The sequence below is a fragment of the Phalacrocorax carbo genome, chromosome 9, assembly GCF_963921805.1.
Source record: "Phalacrocorax carbo chromosome 9, bPhaCar2.1, whole genome shotgun sequence".
Classification (NCBI taxonomy): domain Eukaryota; kingdom Metazoa; phylum Chordata; class Aves; order Suliformes; family Phalacrocoracidae; genus Phalacrocorax; species Phalacrocorax carbo.
In genome coordinates this window covers 1,570,424-1,593,474 of record NC_087521.1, presented here as the reverse complement: position 1 = coordinate 1,593,474, position 23,051 = coordinate 1,570,424, and the positions used below count along the sequence as shown (strand labels likewise).

The following is a 23,051-nucleotide window of genomic DNA, read 5'->3' as shown; positions in this document are numbered from 1 at the left end:
TTCACAGTCATTTATAGTTTGCTCAAAGCAGTAAATAGCCCTCAGCAAGAGGGACAAACCTAGCCCTGCAACTGCGTGTATAAGGCCAAACAAGCAGGATTGACTGTCCTCAGACTATTGTCCTACCTAGAAGCCCACTGGCAGTGCAGCCACTGTACCTAGTCATAGGCCTTGAAACCTGGCAGCAAGGTAAAGACCCACCTCTCTCAGCTTACATGTTACCCACTCTTTGATCTTGGCAGCTTTCTCTTGAACAATTTTGGCTTCCTCAGTCCTCAGCTGTTTCTGTGCCAGAAAAAAAAAAAAAAAAAAAAAAGATTAGATTCATTAGCAGAGTACAACTAACTGTTCACAGTAAGTTACTACATCAGGAATGAATTAAACATTGAAGCTCCCATTCCAGATGCCAGATTTAAGACTGCTATTTGGATATTATTATTTAGCTGGCCTCTGAAAAATCAAGCTCTAAATTGCCTGACATGGTCCCTGGAGTCAAATTCAGAGGGTTGTTTGAGTTTATTGTGGAATAGCAAAATCCAGCTCAGGTAATGATTGCCCACCTACCACAGTTTCAAGTACAGCCTGTAACTTCTCCTGTTTTATATGGTTTTGCAATGTTGCTGTTGAGCATCTGTAGTGCTCCCCCAGCGTACACACACATGGTTGGCTGAAGTTAATAAGAATTAAGCAGTGCCTGTAAGTGATTTATAACACAGTAAAATTCTTTCAAGCAAAAGGGGCTCCATTGCTGCAAGCACAGGTATAGAGCGTAGACTTTAAAGATGCATGAGATGGGAACTAATACCAACAATGTATTTAATACACACACAACATTGTCATTGAGAAAGTAAAAAAAAAAGAACCCAAACAAAAAAAACCCACACAAATGACAGCAGACTCAGGATAAAAAAAGCTTCAAAACATGACGTTGAACATAATTTTTGCAGCTATATTTTCTCAGCTACATTTTTATTAATTTTCTGGGAACTTCCTTTGAAAGATGCTGTATTGATACGATCATCTAAAGCTTTCTGTTCACCTCCTGTGTGTCTTCACCAGAAGCAATGTCACTGAAAGGTTTCCTGCCTACATAAGGATTTAAATAACTAGAAGGAGAAATCAGTTCCAGGAGCAAGGGAGGTGGAATATACTCTGTATGGCACATTCAGCCCTAGTTTCTCTAGTTTAATGGACAAAGGCAATACCTTCTGGTAGCAGTTTCCCGGCTAGAATTTTTTTTTCCTGATGTGAACAAATACCAGTAATTATGATAATAACAATGTCAGTGCTTCCCTCCCTTTTTAAATTTTTCACACTGAGGAGTGTGAATTCACTTAATGAATGCCATATAAATACACAGTAGACTGCAGGAAATTCCCCACATCTTCACATTGCTTTCAATTGCCGCATTCATTACCACAACTGCACATTTAAAAGCTTTTATTCAAATATGTTTGCTGACTTTAAAACAGACCCTGGCAACATTATGGGTAGCAGTAACATTTGTAGTTGAGCATAGTGAAATAAAACTAATAAAATCTGATGCTTCAAAAGGAGGTTTTATCTAGTTTTTCCCCCTGAATATGGCTGTATGCATGTTCCTAATCATCAGGTACCAGCCTTTGCTGGAGTCAGAATATTAGATATGGTCTGAAATGATCTAGCCCATACAGTGGATCTACCATAGGCCTCTGAATATCCACCACATGGGTAATGCCTTTGAATCCCTAATGACCTGGACTTGTCTTAGATCAGGGACCACAAGGTAAAAGACTCAATATTGCTATGCTACATAGTGAAGTGCAATGCCAAGATTTTATTCAGGGTCCTAAAGCAGGATAGTGATACGACGATAGCTTTGACACAGAGCTTAATAAGCCCTGCCTCCAGGCAGAACCAATTCACTCAGGCATAGCACCTGTAGACACAGTAACTGTGATTTAAGATCCAGGAGCAGTTAGAGCTTCTTTGTATCCCATGCTATTGTGTGGTCCAGACCCGACGCCAGTGTTCTCTTATTAATGCTCTGAACTCCACAGCTCTCCCCACCCCAGCAAAAACAAATAGGATGCCTTACTTAGGTGGGTGAGTTAAATTGAAAATGTAACTGAAATGGCAAAGTATTTTTTGTGTAAAATTCTAATGAGCTATTTCCATTTTAAAGTAATTTACTTAGTAACATTAAGAATACCTCATTCCTTATGTTGCATAGACCACAAGGCAAAGCCTTTACTAGAGCTGAAATACAAGCCCTGCTGTAGATGTAGTCCCTTCCTTCCAATGAAGAGACTAAGAACTACCCATACTGGGAAACAGCTGCTCTTTTATAATGAGAACATCTGACAAGAGATGAACTACGCTAAAGGACTGCTGGAGACTGGGAAAAGTCCCTTCCCAAGAAGCAGCATATGCTGAGTTAGAGATGGGCTACATAATGGTTTTGCAGAGCTACCTATATTCTATCAAATATGATACCAAATACTGTGGCCAAACTCTAGCATTATAACTTAGGGTGTCAACACTAACACAACACTAACATAAGTCCTTTGAGGACATTGACCAATCTCCCACAATGAAGAGACAAGGGCTACTGAAGCTAAATTGATGTTTTGGTCTGAAAAGGGAAGGAAGGAATGGATCTTGCACTGAGCAGGGCATCATTATACAGCTGATCTGAAGGCAACTGAGAGGCTAACATGTAACAGAGGCATAATCCGTATCTTTGAAACATGGAGTCCCTCCAACTTATGAAAGCTACAGGTCTCCCTGTAGAAAATATCTTTACCTGTTTTTCTAGCTGTTTCTCCAATCTGTTAATCAGATCTTCCTTTCCTTGCACTGTGCCCATCAGCTCTTGGTATTTCCTATGCAGAGTGCTGTCTGATTCACCAGTCTTCACGTTTGCTAGTTTTATCTTCTCTTCCATAACTCTGACCTGTAATGACAATCAGAGGGAGATAAAAAAACCAAAACAATGCAAATGAAGGAGGTACTTGTTTAGTGGTAAGACCCTAACTGAGAGTATTTGTGGGTTTCATATTTTTGAAGTTGGGAAAGGAAGGACAAAAAACCCCAAACCTTCAAGTCACACTTAGTTTATATCCACATATGTGAAGAGAACATTGTCCATTCATTTCTAATACTGAAGTGGTAACAGAGGCAAACTGAATCACGAACAGATAAACCTATTGTGGATTGTGAAATATTTGAAATGTGAAGTTGGGCAAGGTACACTGCATTTTCCTCCTCTGCAATACTACGGTCAGCGTTTTAGCCCAGTCACTACCAAGGTATACTCTACAAAGCCCTGGCCGTTTGCTTCAGATCAAGATTTCTACAGGGATATGCACTATGGAGTTCCTTTCTCCTATCTCCAGCTTAGACAACATTTTGGCAACTTCTGGCTTTCTGACAAGTGTTTTCTCCAGACCTGCTAAGGAGTTACCATGTTAGATATTTCAGCAGCTTTGCCTATTTTTGAGCTCCTGCCACGGCCCACACTTGTTCATGTCAGCAGGAGAAGCACTAATGTAATGCTCCTTTACTACAAATAAAGTTTCAGTGCACTAAAATCTAGCTTCTGCTGAAGCCTTTCAGGTTTTGAACAAATTTTTAAAACCTCTTTGCTTTCTTCAAAACCTTTCTCTCGATATGCCAGTGTTTTATCATTACCTCATCCTACTGCAATGGATTATAAGACTCCATTTCTGAAGGTGAATGGACTTCCACCAACTTAACTCAAAACTACTAATTGCAGGGTTTGATGATGGGAAAATATCTGGTTCCAACACATCCCAAAGCGAATGAATCTGCAAAGAAACCAACTCCAGATACTATTAATTTGGCATGAGTTTGGAACCAGGAAGGCAGAATGTGGGCAATGATCAGAGCGCTTCAGAGTCTGTGCAAGAGTTACTCATGCTCTGTTGAGCAGCCTACACTTCATATTTGCAGAAGCTGTGTTTTGTCCTCCTGTCTGCCTGCATTAGGCTGAGAAGCAAATTGCCTCTTCCTCATACTGAATCGGAAAGGTAGGCGCCCAACATCCAAGCCAGAAAACTAAGCCTGCTGAGTTGGATGTGTTTTGATTAGAGTTTAGGGTGATTATAGTAAAAAGAAATGGCCCCTCCTTCCTGTCTGATGCCCAAATGCTGACTCTGTACTACAGGGGACTGCAAACATGTGGTTTCCTTAATTGAGGTTGGCAGCTACAGGGAGCCCATTGAATTAACAAACCCACCCCCGCCAGACTCCTGGGGAGAAAAATAACAAGGGATTTTACACTTGATGTAGAGCTCTTTCATTTGTCAGCTGCTTCTCATTCATGGTGAATATACCTGTTAGTGGAAGAAGGGAACGGTCCTACTCCTTACACTGTCACTTCTTCAGGCTTTCAAGCAGTAATGAAGCATTTCTCTAGGAACACTTATCTCTAGATGTGCATAAGGCTGTTGGAAAGGCAGACCCTACAGCTTTGAGGGTTGCTAGTCTTTAGGACCTGCCAACACATGGCTGCAAAACTGCTGGTTGCAAGTGAGCGAAGGCAACCCTCATTTCTGCTGGTGGCAGGTGAGTGAAGGCAACCCTCATTTCTCCTACACCTCCCAGCCAAGTTCTCCCTTTCTTGCCCATTCTCTGACCTGGTTTGATTTGCTCTCCATCTGCTCCCTTGCTGTCGTTGTATCTTACCATATCATGATCACTACTCCTGTCATTGAGGTGTCTGCTAGCACGAAGTCTCCTTCATTGGCCTGTGGCAGTAACAATATTTCCTCCTGGTATTGTCATGGTGACAATGTTACCTTTGCCTGTCTTGGTTGGGTGTGGACTTACTTGATACCAGTCTCAAAAAGAAATCTTGTTCTTGGCGGACAATTGCTGATCTAGCATAGAGGCCAACAGCATGGTGATTAGACATAGCATCTTTCCTATATTTAAGCTGGTCAGAAAAAAATTTTGACATCAATATCAAACTGGCATGAAATAGTACATTCTGCAGACAGAATACCTTACCAGGTACTTCAAGTTCTTGATTCCTATGCAATATGTTTCCTAGTGCTTATAACATTGCCTATTCAGTCCTTCACTACCGAAGTCCTCTTTGACAGCCATTCTTGGCTATCTTGCACGGCTCTTAGTTCTGCGCTTTGATCTCTGAGTCAGTGCTCAGTCCTGCAGCTTTTGCCCAGCTGGAGGGAGATGGTTCACTTCAAACTTTCCCTTCAGCAGTGGTCTGCAGTGATGCAGGAGCTCAGACCATCTGGCCCTTCCTGGCTCTTTTGTTTTTATAATACTCCTTACAGCACAGATTATACAACAGTCTGCTTCCCAAAGGTCCATTATTCTTTATAGTCTGTTCACAAGCTGAAGTCTCTCCCCCTCTCTCCTTCCCTATTATTCAAGAAGCATAGAAGGACTAGCTTACACAGTATGCCTAATTTTTAGATTATTACAGTAATATGCAATGAATCTAGCTCTTACTGCTTTTTTCCATGGGCTCCCGAGCTAGAGCAGTAACTACTAAAAAGAAAGTCCAAAAAACCTGACAGGTCTCACAGACACACCTTTACTTCTCCCACAGAACCTCCCCTACTTGCAGACAAGTCCTTACCAGTACTTTTACTTATTTGTTTCCTGAGGACCTGCCAGGCAGCTCTATCTCTGCACTTTAATCCTCAGGCACAATACCCCCTTCCTTTTCCATAACCAAGCATGCCTGTCATGGATGAGGGGGTAAAGGCTGTGAAGCTGAGAGGCAGATATAAGGTCCTGGTTTTCACTTAGGGTTGAACTGATTTAGGTACCTCTTCATAGCTCAGGCTCAAAGTCTGGGAAGTAGACCAGAGGTTGGTCCACCACTGTAAATCAATGTTTCCCTAGCCAAGCACAGCACTGCAGAGTGCTGTCTGTATGCTAGACTGCAGGGTATTTAGAGTAAGTTCCTGTTTGGCTTGTACCAGAGCAACAGCATGAGAATCTCTTACCTGTTTCTCTGCGTCCTCAGCTCTTTGCTCTGCTTCTATCACTCTCTGTTCCAATTCCTGCATCTTCAGAGCCAGAAGAGAAGGAAGAGAGAGGAGGGAAGAAGGAAAAAATTAATATCACCTGGAAATTTGCCTGTTTTACTCAGGAATCATCTATTTCTTGTGCCAGATCTTAGGCATCTTTTGGGTTAACTGGGCAGCTTTGATCGGGGGGGGAAAGAAAAAAAAAAAAAGCCTTTCCTTTGACCTTTTCCAGTCTTCTGCCCTACTTTGAATTTACCAGAACTGTTTTCTCATTAGTGAGCTTCATCATTCATTACACAGGTCAAGGGAATAGTCTTGACCCCATTTCTACAATTTACACACCATGGATTGTCCCTGCAAGAAGCCTGTCTACAGCACACCATCTTTCCCATTTTTTATTGCAGCTACGTTTCATTCACATTCATAAATAAAAATGAATACATCTTGGAAAGCTCACAGCAGGTTCTCTGTGATGCTACATTATAACCAACAAATACTTTGCTTTGGCTTCAAAAGCATCGCAGGCTCATAACTGACAAGATTAAAAATTTTCCTATGCTTTTTTTGATTTTAAAGAGCTTTGCAAACTGACAATTCTGTGATTCTTTATCTGAGCATTGCTGCTGTTGAAGTCAAAGGACACTGAATAGAATTTTATTCTAAATGTGTATAAATCACTTCGTTCTCAGTGAAATGCAGATGTACCTGGAGTTCCTCTAACAACTTACCACTAGAGCCCAGCCTTTTTCTTTTTTAGTAGCAACTTAGGATCTCATTCAGTGCTTGCAAGGTTGTCTTCCACCACCTGCCCTGCTTTGATGGGTCTCAGATTTAAGCCCAGTAATATGAAGTCAGTGACATTAAGTTTCATCCACTAAGCTGCAAAATTTGTGGAATGCTTTACAGAGTTTCCAGTATTTACTTGTGTTCTACTAATGAAGGGATAACATAGAAGCAGCTTCAGAAGATTAAAAGAATCATGCTTCAAGCAGAAAACAAACTATACAGGGAACTGAGTTCCTTTTCTTTCCAATGCATTTTATGATTCTTGATAAAGCACTGGAGCCAAGTATTCAGGTTGGTCACTATGAGAAACAAACCAATATTTCTGAAAATGGGACTTATTCCTCTTGGGCCAATCACCCAGAATGGAGATGTCAGCATTCCTGTGTTTCCATTTCTCTTCCTTCAGATGGGAACAAGACAATTTTCATACATACACATTGATTATAAGAGCAGACAGGCACCTATTGACAAACGTATCACGAAGTAACATATATGCATAAACCTCAATGGTCCTATAAGTAAAAAAGCCATGCCATAACAAATTTAAACCATGAAGATCGGAAAGTACTATGTTTAGCATGATACCTGTCAGGTTTCGTTTTCATTTTCATGAGCAGTCAAGGACATCACTGTTTATGGAGCTTAATACCTGAATCAAAGACACTTCTTTGGCAGAGGAACAGAGAGATGCCACAGAAGATTGCACAAACAGCCAAAGCTTCTCTGACCGAATACCCAGCCTCTGAAAGTATTGGTAGAGACCAAGCTCAGGGCAATCTAACACTGACAGCAGTGGTCTGGGTTATGACATGAGTCTGTGTCCATTAAGAACAGTGATCTACCCATGCATTTATCTGTTAGTCTCTGCATAGTCATCACTACAGACAGGTAGCAGCAAAATATATTGGTGAAAGAGAGATGCTAACTGGGGACATAATACACCTTGTGAAACAAAGACCATTTATGACAGTAGCTTCAGAGTCAACGGCCTCTGCTAGTTTTCTGATGAATTGACAGGGTCTACATTCACAGCACAGACTTTAGATGAATCTCTGAGGCTTTTCCCAAAGGCTATGCTCTTAGATGAATAATCCAGTCCTCCACAAGGTGGGCAATCTCCATGAAAGACTCAGGTTATTTTAAGAAAACAGCACTGTTCTGATAGAGAATGCACATTGAGACCGCTGCTGATCACTAAAGAGTTATGAAACTTCTTGTGCAAGCAGGGTGACCTGGCTAAGTTCCAGTCAAATCAATTACTTTTGTCACCCTAACTCCCTTCATAGCCTTAAATGAACTTGTACTTTTCTTAACTTCCTGTACTACATTGTTGGGTTGTCCTACTATGAACTATTAAATAACCGCTGTGTTTCTCAAGTACACAAAATGATTACTTCACCCATCCCTGCTGTCAGCCATCTCACTGGGGCACATTCAGGTTTAATACACCCACGCTTGTAAGGCTCTTTCAAATCCCTCAGTGAATTAATAATAATTCTTGGTATTTACATAGGTCCTTTCATTCAAAATGCTTTATAATTTGACAAATACTACTGAGTAACTTGACCCAGGTCACATTAAAAAAATAATTAGTGACGAAGCCAAATTCAAGTAACTCTTCCCCCAAACATTAGCCCAGAGAGCTTGTATGGAGAGAAACCAGCCCAGTTGTATAGCCATGCTTGTGTGAGACAAAAAAGGATTTTTCAAAATGCTCATCGTTTATTGAAGTAAGAAATAAGCAGGTGAAAAGCTACCCAGATGCCCATCTAAAAGCTGCAAAAGATCCTCCTATCAACCATTCACACAGGCTTTCCTTCTCCTGATGGCTCAGAACACACTAAATAAAATTGAGCAAAAAGAGTCCTGCACAGCTCAGCCTCTTCCTCCTCCTGTTGTTCTCTTCCAGGGCTCACTCCTAACCAGGTCATCTTGCTGCCAAGGCAACAGCCTGCTGCTTTGCTCACCAACAGAGGAGTATCCCTTTCTTTTTGTGTGTACCAGAAAGTCAGGGTGGAAACAACTGTCCATTTCCAGAGAGATCAGATCCCTGCTGGTGTCCACAACAAGGCACAACCCAGGGGTCTCATACCCTGTGGGGGTCTAGTAAGGTGGCAGAGCTTTGCCTTGGAGGTCAGGGGCTGGGATCCCTCTGCTGCGTCCACCCAAAGTCAGGCTCTGCACAGCTTGGGCGGCACTGCTCAATAGCTGTGTCCAGGCTAGCAATGTGGAAGTTCACACCACGTGAACTAGGCACTGGCAGTTAAACTCTTGGGTTTTAAATTCCTCATGTTCTGAACCGCAATCTAGATTATTCAGTCTAAGCAGATTTTAAAAATCTGAAGTATTTAAACTGTTAGCACGCATTGTTTAAAATGTTAGCATGCATGAGTAGTTGGGGTTTTTTTTGTGAGCTAAAATAGTAAGATCTGCCTTAAAATCATAAACTTGATTATAAAGCCTGACTGAAAATGTGGGGGGATCAGGTTTCCAGGTCTTTCAATCAGCAGCTTCCAGACCCCCGAGACAACGTAGCTGCTAAACAAGTACCACACCCCTTGTTCTTCACTTTCACTGGCAAAACCACTTTTTGGGTGGTGTTTTTTGTGTGTTTTGTTTTGGTTTTTTTAAATTATTTTTCCTGTTGCTGCAAACCATATCAGAGGATCTCAGGGCCAATGCTCACCACAGGTTGGCAACACAGCTTCAAACTGTGCCCATTTCACATTTTTCAAGATCTCCCCCCCCCTTTTTGAAAATGCAGTACTCTCAAATAAGTCTAAATCTCTTCATTCTCACAGATGGCACTGCAAGAAAAAAAAATCACAGTTGCTATAAAATATATGATAAAAATCCCTGGACTTGGCATCACTATGCATAAAGCATGTGCATCCTCCTTCAGTTCTGGATCACCACCTACCAGAGGGGGAGAAGGATGCAGCATGGACAGGAGCCCCAGTTGCTGTGACTGCTGGGGAGCCCTGTGGCAACTGAGGAGGAGGGAGGAAGGGTCTCCGGGCAAGTTGTTGCTGAGAAGTTGGGAACCTGAGGCACAGGACACTTCCCAACAGCAGTGTTCAGCATAAGCACTGTGCACTGAGCACCTATTCTGCTGCCTGGAGTCCACCTGCATCACGAGAGCCTGCTGGAGCTGCCCCACTGTCCCTGAGGCTCTCCCCTTCCCACATGACATTCAGGGTAGGGAACTGCAAACCTGCTAGCTCTTTGACCCTTCAAGTAAGCCTACAATGGCACTGTACAAGTAGTTACAGAGTAACCTGATCACTGAACCAGGCTGCTCCTTAATCTTAACAAAGGGAACATCGCTTTGACTGAAAGGCTGGATTAATGGCAGTAATGCCAGGCCCCTTCCTTGAGGAGCCCCCCCTGAAGCAGATGACAATTTCATTCTCTGCCATGGCCCACAAACCTCCCTAAAGAGATAGTCAAAAGATGTCTGGTAAGTCTGTTCTCCAAAAAGAAAGTTTGATAGGTGGGTTTCTTTGTTTTGTGTGGGGGTAGTCAGGAAGTTTCTCAAAGCAGGAATTAATAAAGCACAAGGCCACAGATTCCATAACGCAGCAAGTGTAGATTGCTGCACACAAGTACTGGTTGTCTTTACCAGACCTAAGCCACATCTATACATGAAAATGTACTTTATGACCACTTTCAATGCTTTCCAAGGTAAGTAATCACTAAGGTCCATCTCAGAAGCTACCTTGAAAAGATGGAGAAGGTGCTTAGAATTGCATAATATCTTAAAATATGAAGGGTGGAATGAATGTCTCATGTAGTATATGGCATTAGTGGAAACATAATAACAGTGAAAGCAAGGATGAAAATTGCTCCACTCTGAGGTAGATGTCATTTGGATATTTTTACAACCAAACCCAACAAACAAGAATATACACATAAAAGTTACATAATAGAAAATGGAGCAAAAGTGAGCTTAGAACATATCTGTCGTCAGATACAGCTTAAAAGCATTTGGAGTAAACTCCAGTCAGTTGTAGAGATTTCAACTCCATTAGCAAACTGTGACTGAAAGAAACTGTTCACACTTTCCAACAGTAATTGAATATCTGAGCAATCTTGGACTGGACTGGACATTTTGAAACAAAGAAGGAACCCCACAGCAAACTTGATTTTATGCAAGTTAGAGGTTAGTGAAAAGGTTTAATTCAAATTGAAAAATAACTCAAGATAAAGAAAAAGCACCAAAAATCCACATCATGATAGAAATGAACAAAAAACCCAAGCTACAAAAGCCTCAAATCTTTGCTAGCCTTCTCCCCTGGGAGCTCACCCAGCGTGCTTGAAAGACTGTTTAGATTTAGATTGTTGCTGGTACAGTGTTTTCCAGTAGAATCCAAATACCCAGTGATTTTCCAGTAAACAAGGCCAAATACTTATTTTCACCAATGCCACTTTACACCACTCTGACAGGCACATCTCTGTATCTCAAGCGATAAGCAGAGTGCCATGACGTACTGTGACCAAGGAAGAGATCCCCACTGCAAGTAACAGTTTCATTGGATGGATGAGCATTTAGGGATTTTTTGCCTTTATGCCATAACTCAGTGCAAAGTAGAAGCAGCCACCATTGCCTCACCTTCTCAGCTAACAGCTCTCGGATCTTGCTTGCCTGCAAGCGGAATTTGAAGAGCTGGGACTCCAATGCAAGGCATCGCTTTTGCCAGTTCATACAGCTGCCGTTCTCCACTCTGAGTTCTGCCATTGTAAAGTTGATCATCCACTTGGGATGTTGTCTGAAGTGCTCTAAAAATCCTACAGAAGAGAAGGGAAAATATGTATTTTATACCAGGAAACTTTTCACCCCTTGTGCCTAGTCTTCCTTGGGTCATCTTACAGGACTAGTAACAAAGGCCATTTCTTCTGCAAGCAGAAGATGAAATGGTACTATCCTAAGTTATTGATATTACCTTGTGCCTGAGGTCACTTTTAATGGATAACAGATAAATATTCAAATCAACTCTTTACCTTTAGAGTTAATAAATAATTTACTAATGCATCATACCGTATATTCTACAGTCTTACTGCCATCCTTACAGCCTTGCTTAGCATCTACCCATAGACTAGGAGTGTTTTTACTCCTGAGTCCTTTGTACCAGTATGGCTGTAAACTCTGAAGCCACTAAAAGTGACTCTTAAAGGTAACTCAGATCACACACCCATTATTAACTTGGGGCACCAGTGCCTTGTCTCATACAGACCGTGTTAAAAGAATGTGATGTATGAAGCAAGAGCGTTCCCAATCCCTAACTACTTGACACAGTCAGTCTACAAAAAGAGTAGCTGTACCACAGTATCTAAACAACTCTTAAAACGTAAAGAGATCCCAGCCAGGAATAAGCTAGGGCTGAAGACAAAACATGCAGGTCTACTGAAGTTTGTGTAGACATCGAGGGATACACACAGCTCCACAAAGTGGAAAAAGCTGTGGGTTATCTTCCTACTCAGTAACTGTTTAGACATTTCAGACACTTTGTGCTCATTTTAAAAAAATATGTAAAACATAGGTAATAAGTGTCCTTAAATTCAGGCATTTGTGAGCACTCACAAACAGTTTTATAATACCAGCTCAGTGTGTGCAGTCCAACAGCCAGCTGTATACAGTTACTACAATAACAAATGTTTACAAAGCCAAAATAATTAGTTCATCAAAACACTGAAATCCATACTTATTAAAGGGACTTCTCACCTACTGACAGACAAACTTGGTCCTTTCTTGAACTGAGACCAAAGTAACAGGTCAAGGCTTGGGAGAGAGAAGTGAAGTCACTCAGTCTCATTGCCTTTACATCTGTTTTTGCAAGGTGGAAAAGCTTAAGATATCCCTCTAGTTGCACCCACTTGCCAGGACACCTTACTCGTATTTTGCATGTGGGATTCAAGTTACCCTAAGTATACATAATAGCGTACATAACACAACAAACCACTCTATCCAGCTCTATCCCTGCTGTTCTGAGTTAAGGAAGACGTATTTTATGCCCTTTAGGTACAAACATTACCTGTAATTTATTTTATACGCAGGATGCTTTGTTCAGTAACAGAAAGTCTTCCAGGCAGTGAGTTGCCTGCCTTTCCCATGATTTGGGAAATGCTATTGCAGGTCAGAAGGTAGGTTTAAGTAAAACAAGGAAAAGGCATGCTCAAGGTCTGCACTGCAACACTGAAAACACTCTGCAATAGGAAGGAAGACTAGCATTCTATAAGCAGCAGACCCACAGCTTTACAGATATAGAGAGACCATCCTTTTCCACAGCCTAGTCCAGCACATCCATCTAATCTCTAGCCTAGCTCCTCACCATGCATTTAACCAGGCTACTTGTGGCACACTTCACAACACTGTAGAGTTTCCCTCTAAGGATGAACTATCAGTCCTTCTCAAGCCAAAAGAGTGCACTAGTCATGGAAGGATCCTACAACACCTAAGTTTGTCTACTGCTCTGTTCTGGACATAATACTTCAACTCTCAAATTAAATTCTGTTCTCTTTCATATAGGCATAAAGAGATTTTTAGTCTTTATTCATAGAGTTTAAGTCCAAAGAGGACATATAAATTAATGGGATAATCTCTAATGGCACAACATAAACTGAGCCCGATATACCACACAGCTTATGCCAGAGCAGAAGTAATTTCCTCAGATAGTCCATAACTTCTGAACTAAACAACTTCTTAAACTAAAACACCCCATTCTGAATAGGAAGTCTAAGGCTGGGGCAGATGTCCAGAATCACCGAGTCTCATTCCTTCTCACCATAGGCAACTGCATCATATAATCACTTTTATAAATGAATGCAGCCCTTCCCTAGAACCGTGCAGGCAGTTTTGCTCCCTTTATTCCTGTTGTTCTAGAACCTCACCCCTCTAATGAGCTGCCTTCTAATTACCAGCATAAATATAACAACCACCTTCCATCTGTTCATTCTTGTTGCCCTTCAGCTTAGATAGTTTTTCCCTCCCTCATATTTACCCCTTGGTATATTTATAGATATCAAAAGTTTCTCCTTAAAGACCTCGTTTTGCAAGGCTGAAGGGGCTCTTAGCCTCATAAAAGCTCACCACTCACTCTCCCTCTGCACCTGTTCCAGCTTTAGTGCATATCATATAAAAGCGTTGGTTTTTATCTTTCTCACTCCCTTTCATAGACATGGGTGACCACAGATGCATCCAGAAGGCAACACGCAGCCTCAACAAAGCATTTAGTACTTTCCACTCCCCTAGGAAACACTTCACTTGGTTGCATTTGCCTTTTTTGCAATGACATTACACTGGTGGTCGATACTCACAGACAAGCCAACACAACTGGAGCAGAGGAATCTCAGCTGGCTTTGCATTTTTTGCAAATCCCAGACATAGGAGTGCAAGGGGCCCATTACAATGATACTGGAACAGATTAATGAAGCACAGATCTGTGCCAGATCTCCACAAGGTCAAGAATCTCTGTACTACAGTCCATTGCAAAATTTAACAGGCCCATGGTTACCCTATGGCTGATTAGTATATCCAGATCTTTTCCTCCTATGTTGTTTCTAAATAGTGCTCTCTCAGGTTTTGTGTCCACTTTATTACTACTTCTAATGTGTGATTTTACTTTGTGTCATTAGAGCTTACCACATCCTCGCTAATCCCCCAGGCCAGTCAACTTTTCTGGTAAAACACCTACCTTCTAACAGCCCCACCCTTCAGTGCAGTGTTGTCACATTCTCTTCTGCTGTTTCTTTGCCTATCTCATCATTCTACTAATCCCCATCTCCTCCACTTAAGCTAAAAACTTCCCCAGGTCTCATCATATCAAATTATTTCTGAAGGGCAGATAGTAGAATTATGGCTTTTCCTCTCCTCAACAAAAAATTTACCCTTTTTCAGAAAAAAAGATATTGTAATATAACGTCTCACATTTACCCCTAAATAACAATTTTATTTACAACTTCAAATTTATTCTCAGTTCTCATTTACTGTTAAATGCATCATTCCTTCTCCCCCATTCACCTAAACGTAAGCAGTTAATCTACACTTTATGAATTGCAATACCAACTTTATGTTGATAGACTGACTTTAAATCCTTGCTACTGGGCCTACTATTTCATATGCTTTTTTTTTTTTGGTAACTCTTAACCATCTTAACCTACTAAATTCTTTGATTCCCCTCCTCCCCCAGATTTTCATGCTTTTCATATCAGATAAAGAATTTATATGTTATCTAAACCTGGTTGCTTTTTCCCTTTGGCATATGAAGAAATTTGGAATCACATACTTTCGGGTGTAGTATTCTTGCTTTAGGAACTTGGAAAATAAGAGGCAGCCACTTTGTTCAAACAAGGTGAGATTTTGAAATCTTCATTCTTAAATGCATAGAGATGCTTTCTGAAAAGAAGCTTGATTTTCAGTGTTAAGTATCAAACAACTTCCAATGATGATAATGGGAGCTACAAAGTCCTTAGAACTTAGTGGGGGAAAAAAGTGACTGGAACAACTGCTAAATGCAGACATGAGAATTCTAGTTCTGACTCTACCTGTAAATTTTGATCAACATCAGAGACAGTTCTTACACTAAATGCTATATGCAAAATAAATATTCGTATATCTACTTGGAATACCCATATCCAGTTGTAATTCTGATGAAGCTGAAATTTATACCAGAATGTCATGGGGGTTTTTGGTTTTAGACCAGAATCAGCTGACATCCGAGATGTTGGTGGATCAAGACTAGAATTCAAAACACTTCAGAGACTTTGCAGATTTCCACCTGAAAAGCCTTCTGAGAATAAGAAGCAATTAATCAGCATTAAGACTTTCAGGTCTTTGCAGCTTTGTTCATTCAAGGCAAACAATGCAGACAAGTGAAAGAGTAATTCTGTATTTCAAATACGAGTGTCTCCTCAGCTCAGGAATTGGTTTACCCAGGTTTTTATAGGGGATTCAGTCTGCACTGAAGGAGTGCAGTCCTTAGCACCTGCCAGTAAAATGCACCAGACCCTGCCTGAACACCAGAGCTGAACGCTGGTCTAACTTTCAGCTGCCATCTTACTACAAAAGAAATTTGATAAATGTAACTCATGAAGGGAGAGAGATTTCCTCCCATGTCACTGCATCAACACCAAGAGGGTCAGGAGCATGGGTGATGGTGAAAAGTCAGTGTGGAAACCCTGTACTATAAATCAACTCCCTGCCCCCTGGGTCACCTCATTTTCCACTTCACAACCAGTTTCACCCCCCAGCTTTTTAACCCTGAGGCCACATGGGAATTGTTCAGCCACATGATGGTCATTTCCTATCCAGTGTGGCCTGGGACATGCAGAGCATGGGGAAAAAAATGACGTGACAAGCTGTAGGAAAAGCAAGGTTTGGCAAGGGCCAGTAGAAGGGGAAAAAAAACAACGATTCACTCTACGTCAGTGCAGGTGACCGGACTAACAGAAGTGCCACAAGGCAGGATGAGTGCTCATGGTTTTGCCGTTCTGCCTCCAGAGGTCTTGCCCCGCACACCTAGGCTGAACGGGAAGACAGAGACCACAGACGTCCATATGTTTATTCTTGGGCTGCATTTTTCCCCTCCTGTCGCCGTTCCTCCCCCACGCAGCTTCAGGGACCAAAGTCCCAGACCCGAAGGCAAACCTACTTATTTCAAGCAGCGGACCTCAATTCACAGAGGTGACACAACATCGCGCCCAGACGCCCCAGTCAGCCCCCTTACCGTCACCTTGAAGGAAGAAAAGAGCGGAGGGGAAAGGCTGCGATAGCCCACCCTGCACAGACCAGCCCTCCCAAGCCCCCGACCCACAGCGGGCTCGGCGGACCCCCTCGACAGCGAGGAGGGGGCCCAGGCCAGCGGAGCGCCTCCCCTCACCTCGGCCGGCGCGGGCGCCCGGGTCCGGCGGAGAGGAGCGGGGCTGTGCGGCGCCGGGCGGCAGGCAGGTGACCGGCACGGCTTCTGTCCCGTTCAGCACTTGACCATTGCCTCTGCGTTTTCCTCGGAGCGAGAGAGCCCCGCTCAGATATCAGAGCCAGCCCTCCCGAGGAGTGCAGGAACTGACATCACCCGCCCCAGGCTTTTAACCCCTTCTCGGCTCGACCGCGAGGCAGGTGGAGCTGCGGGCAGCGCCCAGCCCCGGGTACCGTGGAGAGTAGCCACCGCCGCGCTCTGCCCCTGGTGGAGACATTTCCCTGCCCGCCCACCCTGCAACCGCCGGGGCCCTACCGCTGCGGGCGGGGTGCGGAGAACTGGCCGGTTCTGACGGGTCAGCCCGGGGCGCCCGCCCGCTGTCCCCTCAGGCGGGAGCGCTCCTGCGCCCCCCTCCACCGGGCCGCCATCTTGTTCTGCTTTTGGGCAAAAGCCGAAGGGCGCTGGCGGACCCCCTGGGCAAAGCTCCTGGTGGCTGCAGGCTTCTTCCTCGGGCCTGCCAAACAGGCAAGCCTTGGTGCCTGGGATCCTCCCCTTGCAGTTATCTCCCGGCCTCCAGAGCTGATGGTCCCAAACCACCCCCAGCCCCGAGGCGCAGCTGTGTTTTCTGCGGAGCAGCCAGGTGGGGAGCTGGCATCCCCGGTGCCATGTTGCCCTCACCTCCTGCCGCAGCTCTGAGGGGCAGGTGGAGCACCCTTCACTGGTTGTAGGCAGCCCCAGGGCATGGAGTTGGTGCCAGGGTAGAGGTGAAAACCAAATTGGTGTAATGATGGCTCTCCTGACCGGAGGACACCATCCTGCCCCACATACTCAGGCCATCTCTCACACAAAATGGCTCAAACAAACAGGTCTGGAGCTTCAAGCATTTCTAATGATAGCTGCCAGCACACGAAATATTTTATTCAGGGATAGGGCCACCACTTACTGAGCTACTTTACATGCAGTATTCCCTTATATGAATCCATATTGACTTATATGAATATACATCACCTGTGTTACTCAAAGAGAGCTGGCAATCTGGCTGCTGAGGAAGACCGGCCGCTGGGAGCGAGGGTGTGCACACAACCTTGTGCTGCTGCTCCCACCCTCTGCCCATGCCTGGGCTGGCTGCACCCGCATCTCTTCCTAGAGAGCAGACCAGGGTGGGCACGTGGAAGCAAAAGGGACTGGAGCCAAATGGGGGCTCCAGGATCAACATCCCCAAGGCTTTGGCCCTTAGACCAGTGTGTTTCAAAGTGAAAGGTCGTTCTGGTTCAGGTTTAGCAACTACTTGTTATTTATTCCATCATCAGGCACATTACTTTCATCAAAAATACTTTTAAAAACTTCTCTGTAAAGCTCTTCTCAGTGGGGGATAAAGACAGTCAAGCCGACATGTATCTCTGGATGATTTGCACATGCCTTTGACATGGCCTGCTTTGCCACCATGAAAGGTGGTCTCATCTCATCTAGACTGTGAGTGTGGCTTGTGAGGTAAGGGCTGCATTGGAACGATTAGTGATTATGAGAGGCCCATGAATGCTCTGAAACTGCTTTGGCTCTTGTTGAGGCTGCCCATGCAAAACAGGGCAGACTGAAATAAACAGGCTTAAAACAGTCTATGGAGGAAGCAGGCGGGAGAACTGAAGAAAATTATCTTCTAGTACAGTAAGCAACACTCTTTGCTTGGCGTGGTTAAACAAGATCTTAAGTGTGGTATTGCCTGGTCCAAGATCTGCTGTTTATTACACTTTTGTTGTAAACTCCTTCCTCACATTGACAGTGTGCTTGCACTAGTGTCTCAGCAGAGAAACAATGGGTAGCAAATCACCTACTATGCACAAATAAAAAGACTGATGTGCTGTGATTAAGTGAGTAAAATATTGAAATATAAGTAAAAACATAAGATCAAGATTTGAACACTGGAGTGACTAAAGGAAGACTCTGAAATCTATACCTCATTATCCAAAAAAGTAGTCAAATTTCCAAAGACTTTGTGGCTTTGCAGTTCCCTACAGATTGTTTCACTTTAGATCTCTCATTGCTTCCAGTTTCATGGGAATTTGGCTGAATGAAGCTGCTTGTCCTCTCTAGCTAAAAGACAAAGGATGCGTTACAGAGCTGGTTCAAGCAGAGAGCAGGATAGCACGACACAGAGATGGCCAGAAAGCCAAGTGGAGACAGGCAAAGAGCTGAAAAGAAACAGGCATTTGGCGAGGAGCTCTCCCATTCAGCCAGCCAAGCAGTGACAGACAGGAATACAGGCAGAGATGGAGCTGGCTGTTGGGACAGTATCAGCCAAAGAGATGTCTCCAGCAATTCCCAGTGGAAGGGACTCCAATTGCTTACAATCCTTATGTTGTGTGTGTGCCTGTATTAATCGTTACTCCCAGTGATCATGGAATTGTAATAAATAACCAGAACCAACACGATTTGCGGCTCCCTGTAGGTATTTCAGAGGGCAAAAGGTAGCTTCATGATTTACAGAGTCCCCTCCTGAAGGCTGAGGCTGGCCAAAGACAAAACGGGAAAAGGAGCTATTCCCTTCCCGCTCCCCATCCTATTCCAGACTCCTTTCAGCCACAGCATGCAACCACAATATTTCTTAATCTGAATTTTATGAGGTATTTTTATTCTTCACTTAAAGGCACTGGTCAAATTCTCTCGTTTGCACTGGCAAAGCCAACAGGATTGTATCACTAACTGAAATGACAATCTGGCCTTGTGTTTTTCCCAGGCAATGAAGCTTGACTGCCAGGACATTCCTCAGCCACTGAACTTTACACAAAGTACCTCCCGAAGAATTGCCTGCACGCACCTTGCTTTAACCCCTGGAGGCCCAGAACCATATCAGCACTCACACAACTATGTGCTGCTATTTCTTTAAGGCAGATATTCTACAAAGATGTGCTTCCTTGTGCCTTTGGTTGCTTCTGTTAAATTATTTAACAAAATCATCATTTTAAAAGTTTTAATTAAAAATGTGGCTTCTGTTAAATAATGCAAATAGAAAAATAGTTTTGACTTCAGAGGGAGAAGGTTGTAAGAACAGCCAGTAGTATCTCACAGTTCCCAAGTGATTTCCCTTGGCAGTTATCTTTTATACGTCTGTTCAAGCACTCTATATCAGGTCTGCACATTTTGCAGACAAATCATTCAGCAAAAAATTAAATTTAGTCTAAACAGCAAATATCTTATTGAGAAAACAAACTCTCTGGCTGTTCCATGAGAACTAGCCTGGCACTGTTAGACTATCGCTATCGCAACACAAGCACAGGCTGCTTTAGTAAGAGTACCATATCTAAGATACCTAAACAGAAGGACGAAAAGATACACAAGAACAAAGTGTCAGAAGAGGAGATCAGAGAAAACTCTGTCTCTAGTAATCAAAGTTGTCATAGTTCTGCAGGAGGAAGAAAGCATTACATTCCAGACACAGTGCTGCTGAAAACTTACCAAGGGGCAAGGACACCAGCCAGACCAAGTCCATGTATCAGAGCCCCATGAAGGCTCGATTGTATGAGGATCTTGCACAAAAACCAGAAAGTGCCTTGAAGTACCTGTCTGAGGTACTTGTCTCTCTCGACAGGGAACTTAGGCTTCATATTGTAGTTCTCTAAATTCCACCTATGTTAGAGGCTCAAAGGTGTTGAAAATGGCCTTTGTGCCTAGTTCCCTTACTCTGTTTCTCCTGGGCTTGCAGTGTGCCAACAGATGCCACACAGACCTGCGAACTCCTGGCTTGCTTCTCTCCTAGTCAGCAATGACAAGTTCATGCAGCAGAAAATAAGAAACTGGCAGCTGTGAATCACCTCAGTGCATAAACTAGTTGCTCATGGGAGGACCCAGTGGGAGGGCCAGGAAACCATTGACCTCTGGTACTTTGTCAGCTGGTTTTGATCATGTTATGGCCATCTTGTCACACTTCACACACAGGACATGAAGACACCCATGTGTACTATTCAAGCCAGAACTTGAGTGAGCGCATATGTTTTGTATATACAGTCTTGACTGGCACAGAGCAAAACAATGGAGAATTCCCATTTTCCTTAGGGAGTCATCCCAGGGGTAACTCCAGTGTTAGTATTAATAGCTCACACCTTGTTTCATCTCTGTATTTCTCCAATTTCATCCTCCAAGTACCAGACTGTGTTAGGTCTTTTTCTGGTGGATTAAGAAGCCATCATTAGTCTGTGACAAAAAACTTCTCTGTTGTAAAACACAGAGTTTTAACGTCTCTCACAATAATTAATGTTTTCTAGTGCTTGGATTCTCATAGGTTTATCTAGATCATGGATTAGCTTAAAAAGTAAATTTGGGATTGTTACCAGTGTGCCTGTTAAACTCCTGTTCCAGGGGGGAGAAGAAAGGAGGACAGCACGTGGGAGTCTTCAGGCTGAGGTTTTGTGTCCTCTTTCTGTATCTCACATTGGCAGGTATACAGCCCATATGGTTCTCACATACCACAGCACACTTTGAATCTTTTTCTCAGTCCACAGGCTACAGCAGTAACTGCTGTGCAAGTGATACCATACATGATATATCTCACAAGAAAACTGTATCAAGCTTAGATGCTGCGACTATGCAGACAGAGCTGCGTCAACAGCACTTGCAAAACTGAATGTTGTTGCTCTAAGGATGAGGGGCCTGGCTGCTCCTGCCGAGGAAAAGGAGGCATAGAAAGATGGAGGGTGGAGCTGGGACAGGGTGCTGAAAGAAATCAGGGAGAGCCCTGGAGAGCTGGACCTGCTGCTCCTGCAGCCCCAGTCGTCTGAAGGATGGCCACAGTTCTGCTGCTGCAAAGGAGAGTCCACATCCCTTGACCCATCCTTGAAGAGCAGCAGCAGGTCTGGCCTCTGGGAGTGTAGTACAGGCAAAACAGGCAGCAGCCTGTGGCCATTTTGCTTCCCCAGGTTTCTGGAAGCACTGTGCAAAAAGCTGCACTAGGGAGAGAGACCCAAACCATGTGGAGAGCAGGGAACAGATTAGAGGTTACTGGCTTGAATTCAGGCCAAGTAATAGAAATAAAAATGTGCTATCCTCTGTCAAGCAGCAGCAGTGACAGCTATATGGACAGACTGGTCATCTCAGCCCAGTTCTTAAACATCGGCTGTCTGAGGGACATGTTTACTAGGAGTGAGCGCTGTGGAGGCAATAGTGTGTGCTGCAGGTTGCCAGAGGACCTCCATGGGATAGCACAGACCTCTGTTACTGCTATTGTCAATTATAGTTCTGCATCCACCCATTGCTGCAAACAGTTCCTCAGCAAAAAAAAAAAACAACCCTCAGACCACAAGGGATCATGGGGGGTGAATTCATGTCTGGTTCCCACTAGAGCTAAGAAAAGAGCTGTTGGATCGGAGAGGTTTGAGTAGGCCAGGAGAAGGGGTTGTCCTTGTCCCTGCTGTACCCCTATGGTAGATCTGGGGTGATATTCCAGAAGTGTTAAATCAGTACTTTCAGTAAAGAGTAAAGTAGGTCCCAGCTTGCCCTCTGTTTGGGTGCTGATCTGAGAACTTCATCATGGGCACCTGGGGCAGCTCTGTGGTCAGAACAGGAGAGGCTGCCCAAAACACTGTGCTCTGATGGAGGGATCCCTGCTCCTCCACAGCCAGGAGGGTGGCCTGTACTGGCAGGGAGTGGGGGAGAGAAGACACTAGTAAGAGATGGGGTTAGTCTGTGGGAAGGGTTTTGGCTGCCTTCCCACTCTTGCGCTGAAGTCAGGCCTACAGCTGCCAGATGTCAGGATGGGGTGTGGAGAAGAACACAGATCCCTGCCTTAGGACTCCTACTTGCAGAGTCTACATTGCTGGAACCAGCGGGCAGGCTCTCCTCCATGGGAGTGCAGGAAGGCTATAGAGGTTTTTGGCTCTTTTCCTGGTCTCACACTGGAGCCAGGCACACAGCTCCCAGATGTTTGTGATCTCTGCTCTGGGATCTTTCAGGCTTGTCAAGGCATTGCATAAAGGGAGGAATTATTTCACTCCCGCATGGCTGGTGGAAATGTCAAGAGCCCCCATGGACATCCCTCTGCTTGCTTTTCCCAGGAGGGGTCACCTGCAGGTAAGCAGCCTTGGAGAGGGCTCTGTCTCTCCACAGGTGAGATCCCCAAAGTACCGCTGACAGCTGCAGTCGCTGAGCCTCCCTGGCATGGCTCTGTTCCTGCTAGTTTCCGTGGTGATCCACAAAAACAGCAGCAAAAGCACAGATCTCTTTTGGAAGACAAGTAATAGGATGTGGTAGTGCCTGTGGCTGGGGAGGGGGGACAACCCTGCTTTCATACTGTTAACTGGGTTGTGGGGTCAGTCCTGGGGCTTCCCCCTGGCCAAGTTGGCAAAGAGAGTGTTGC

The 23,051-nt window shown here is 43.9% G+C and overlaps 1 protein-coding gene across 4 annotated transcripts in view; it reads right to left on the bottom strand.

Moving 5' to 3' along the window:
* PLEKHH1 (pleckstrin homology, MyTH4 and FERM domain containing H1) overlaps positions 1–17,169 on the bottom strand; it is a 54,424-nt gene extending 37,255 nt beyond the window's left edge. The window contains exons 1-5 of one of the 4 annotated variants that reach the window (XM_064460072.1): positions 17,021–17,169; positions 11,407–11,582; positions 5,985–6,047; positions 2,786–2,935; positions 202–285 (exon numbers count right to left, since the gene is read on the bottom strand). In XM_064460072.1, coding sequence (XP_064316142.1) covers positions 202–285; positions 2,786–2,935; positions 5,985–6,047; positions 11,407–11,547 — 438 coding nt within the window. In that variant the 5' untranslated portion in view covers positions 11,548–11,582; positions 17,021–17,169. Of the gene's footprint in view, positions 1–201; positions 286–2,785; positions 2,936–5,984; positions 6,048–11,406; positions 11,583–16,669; positions 16,972–17,020 lie in introns of those variants that run through there. The other 3 variants (XM_064460074.1, XM_064460073.1, XM_064460071.1) reach the window with 3 other exon arrangements.
* Between the last annotated feature and the right edge of the window lie 5,882 nt (positions 17,170–23,051).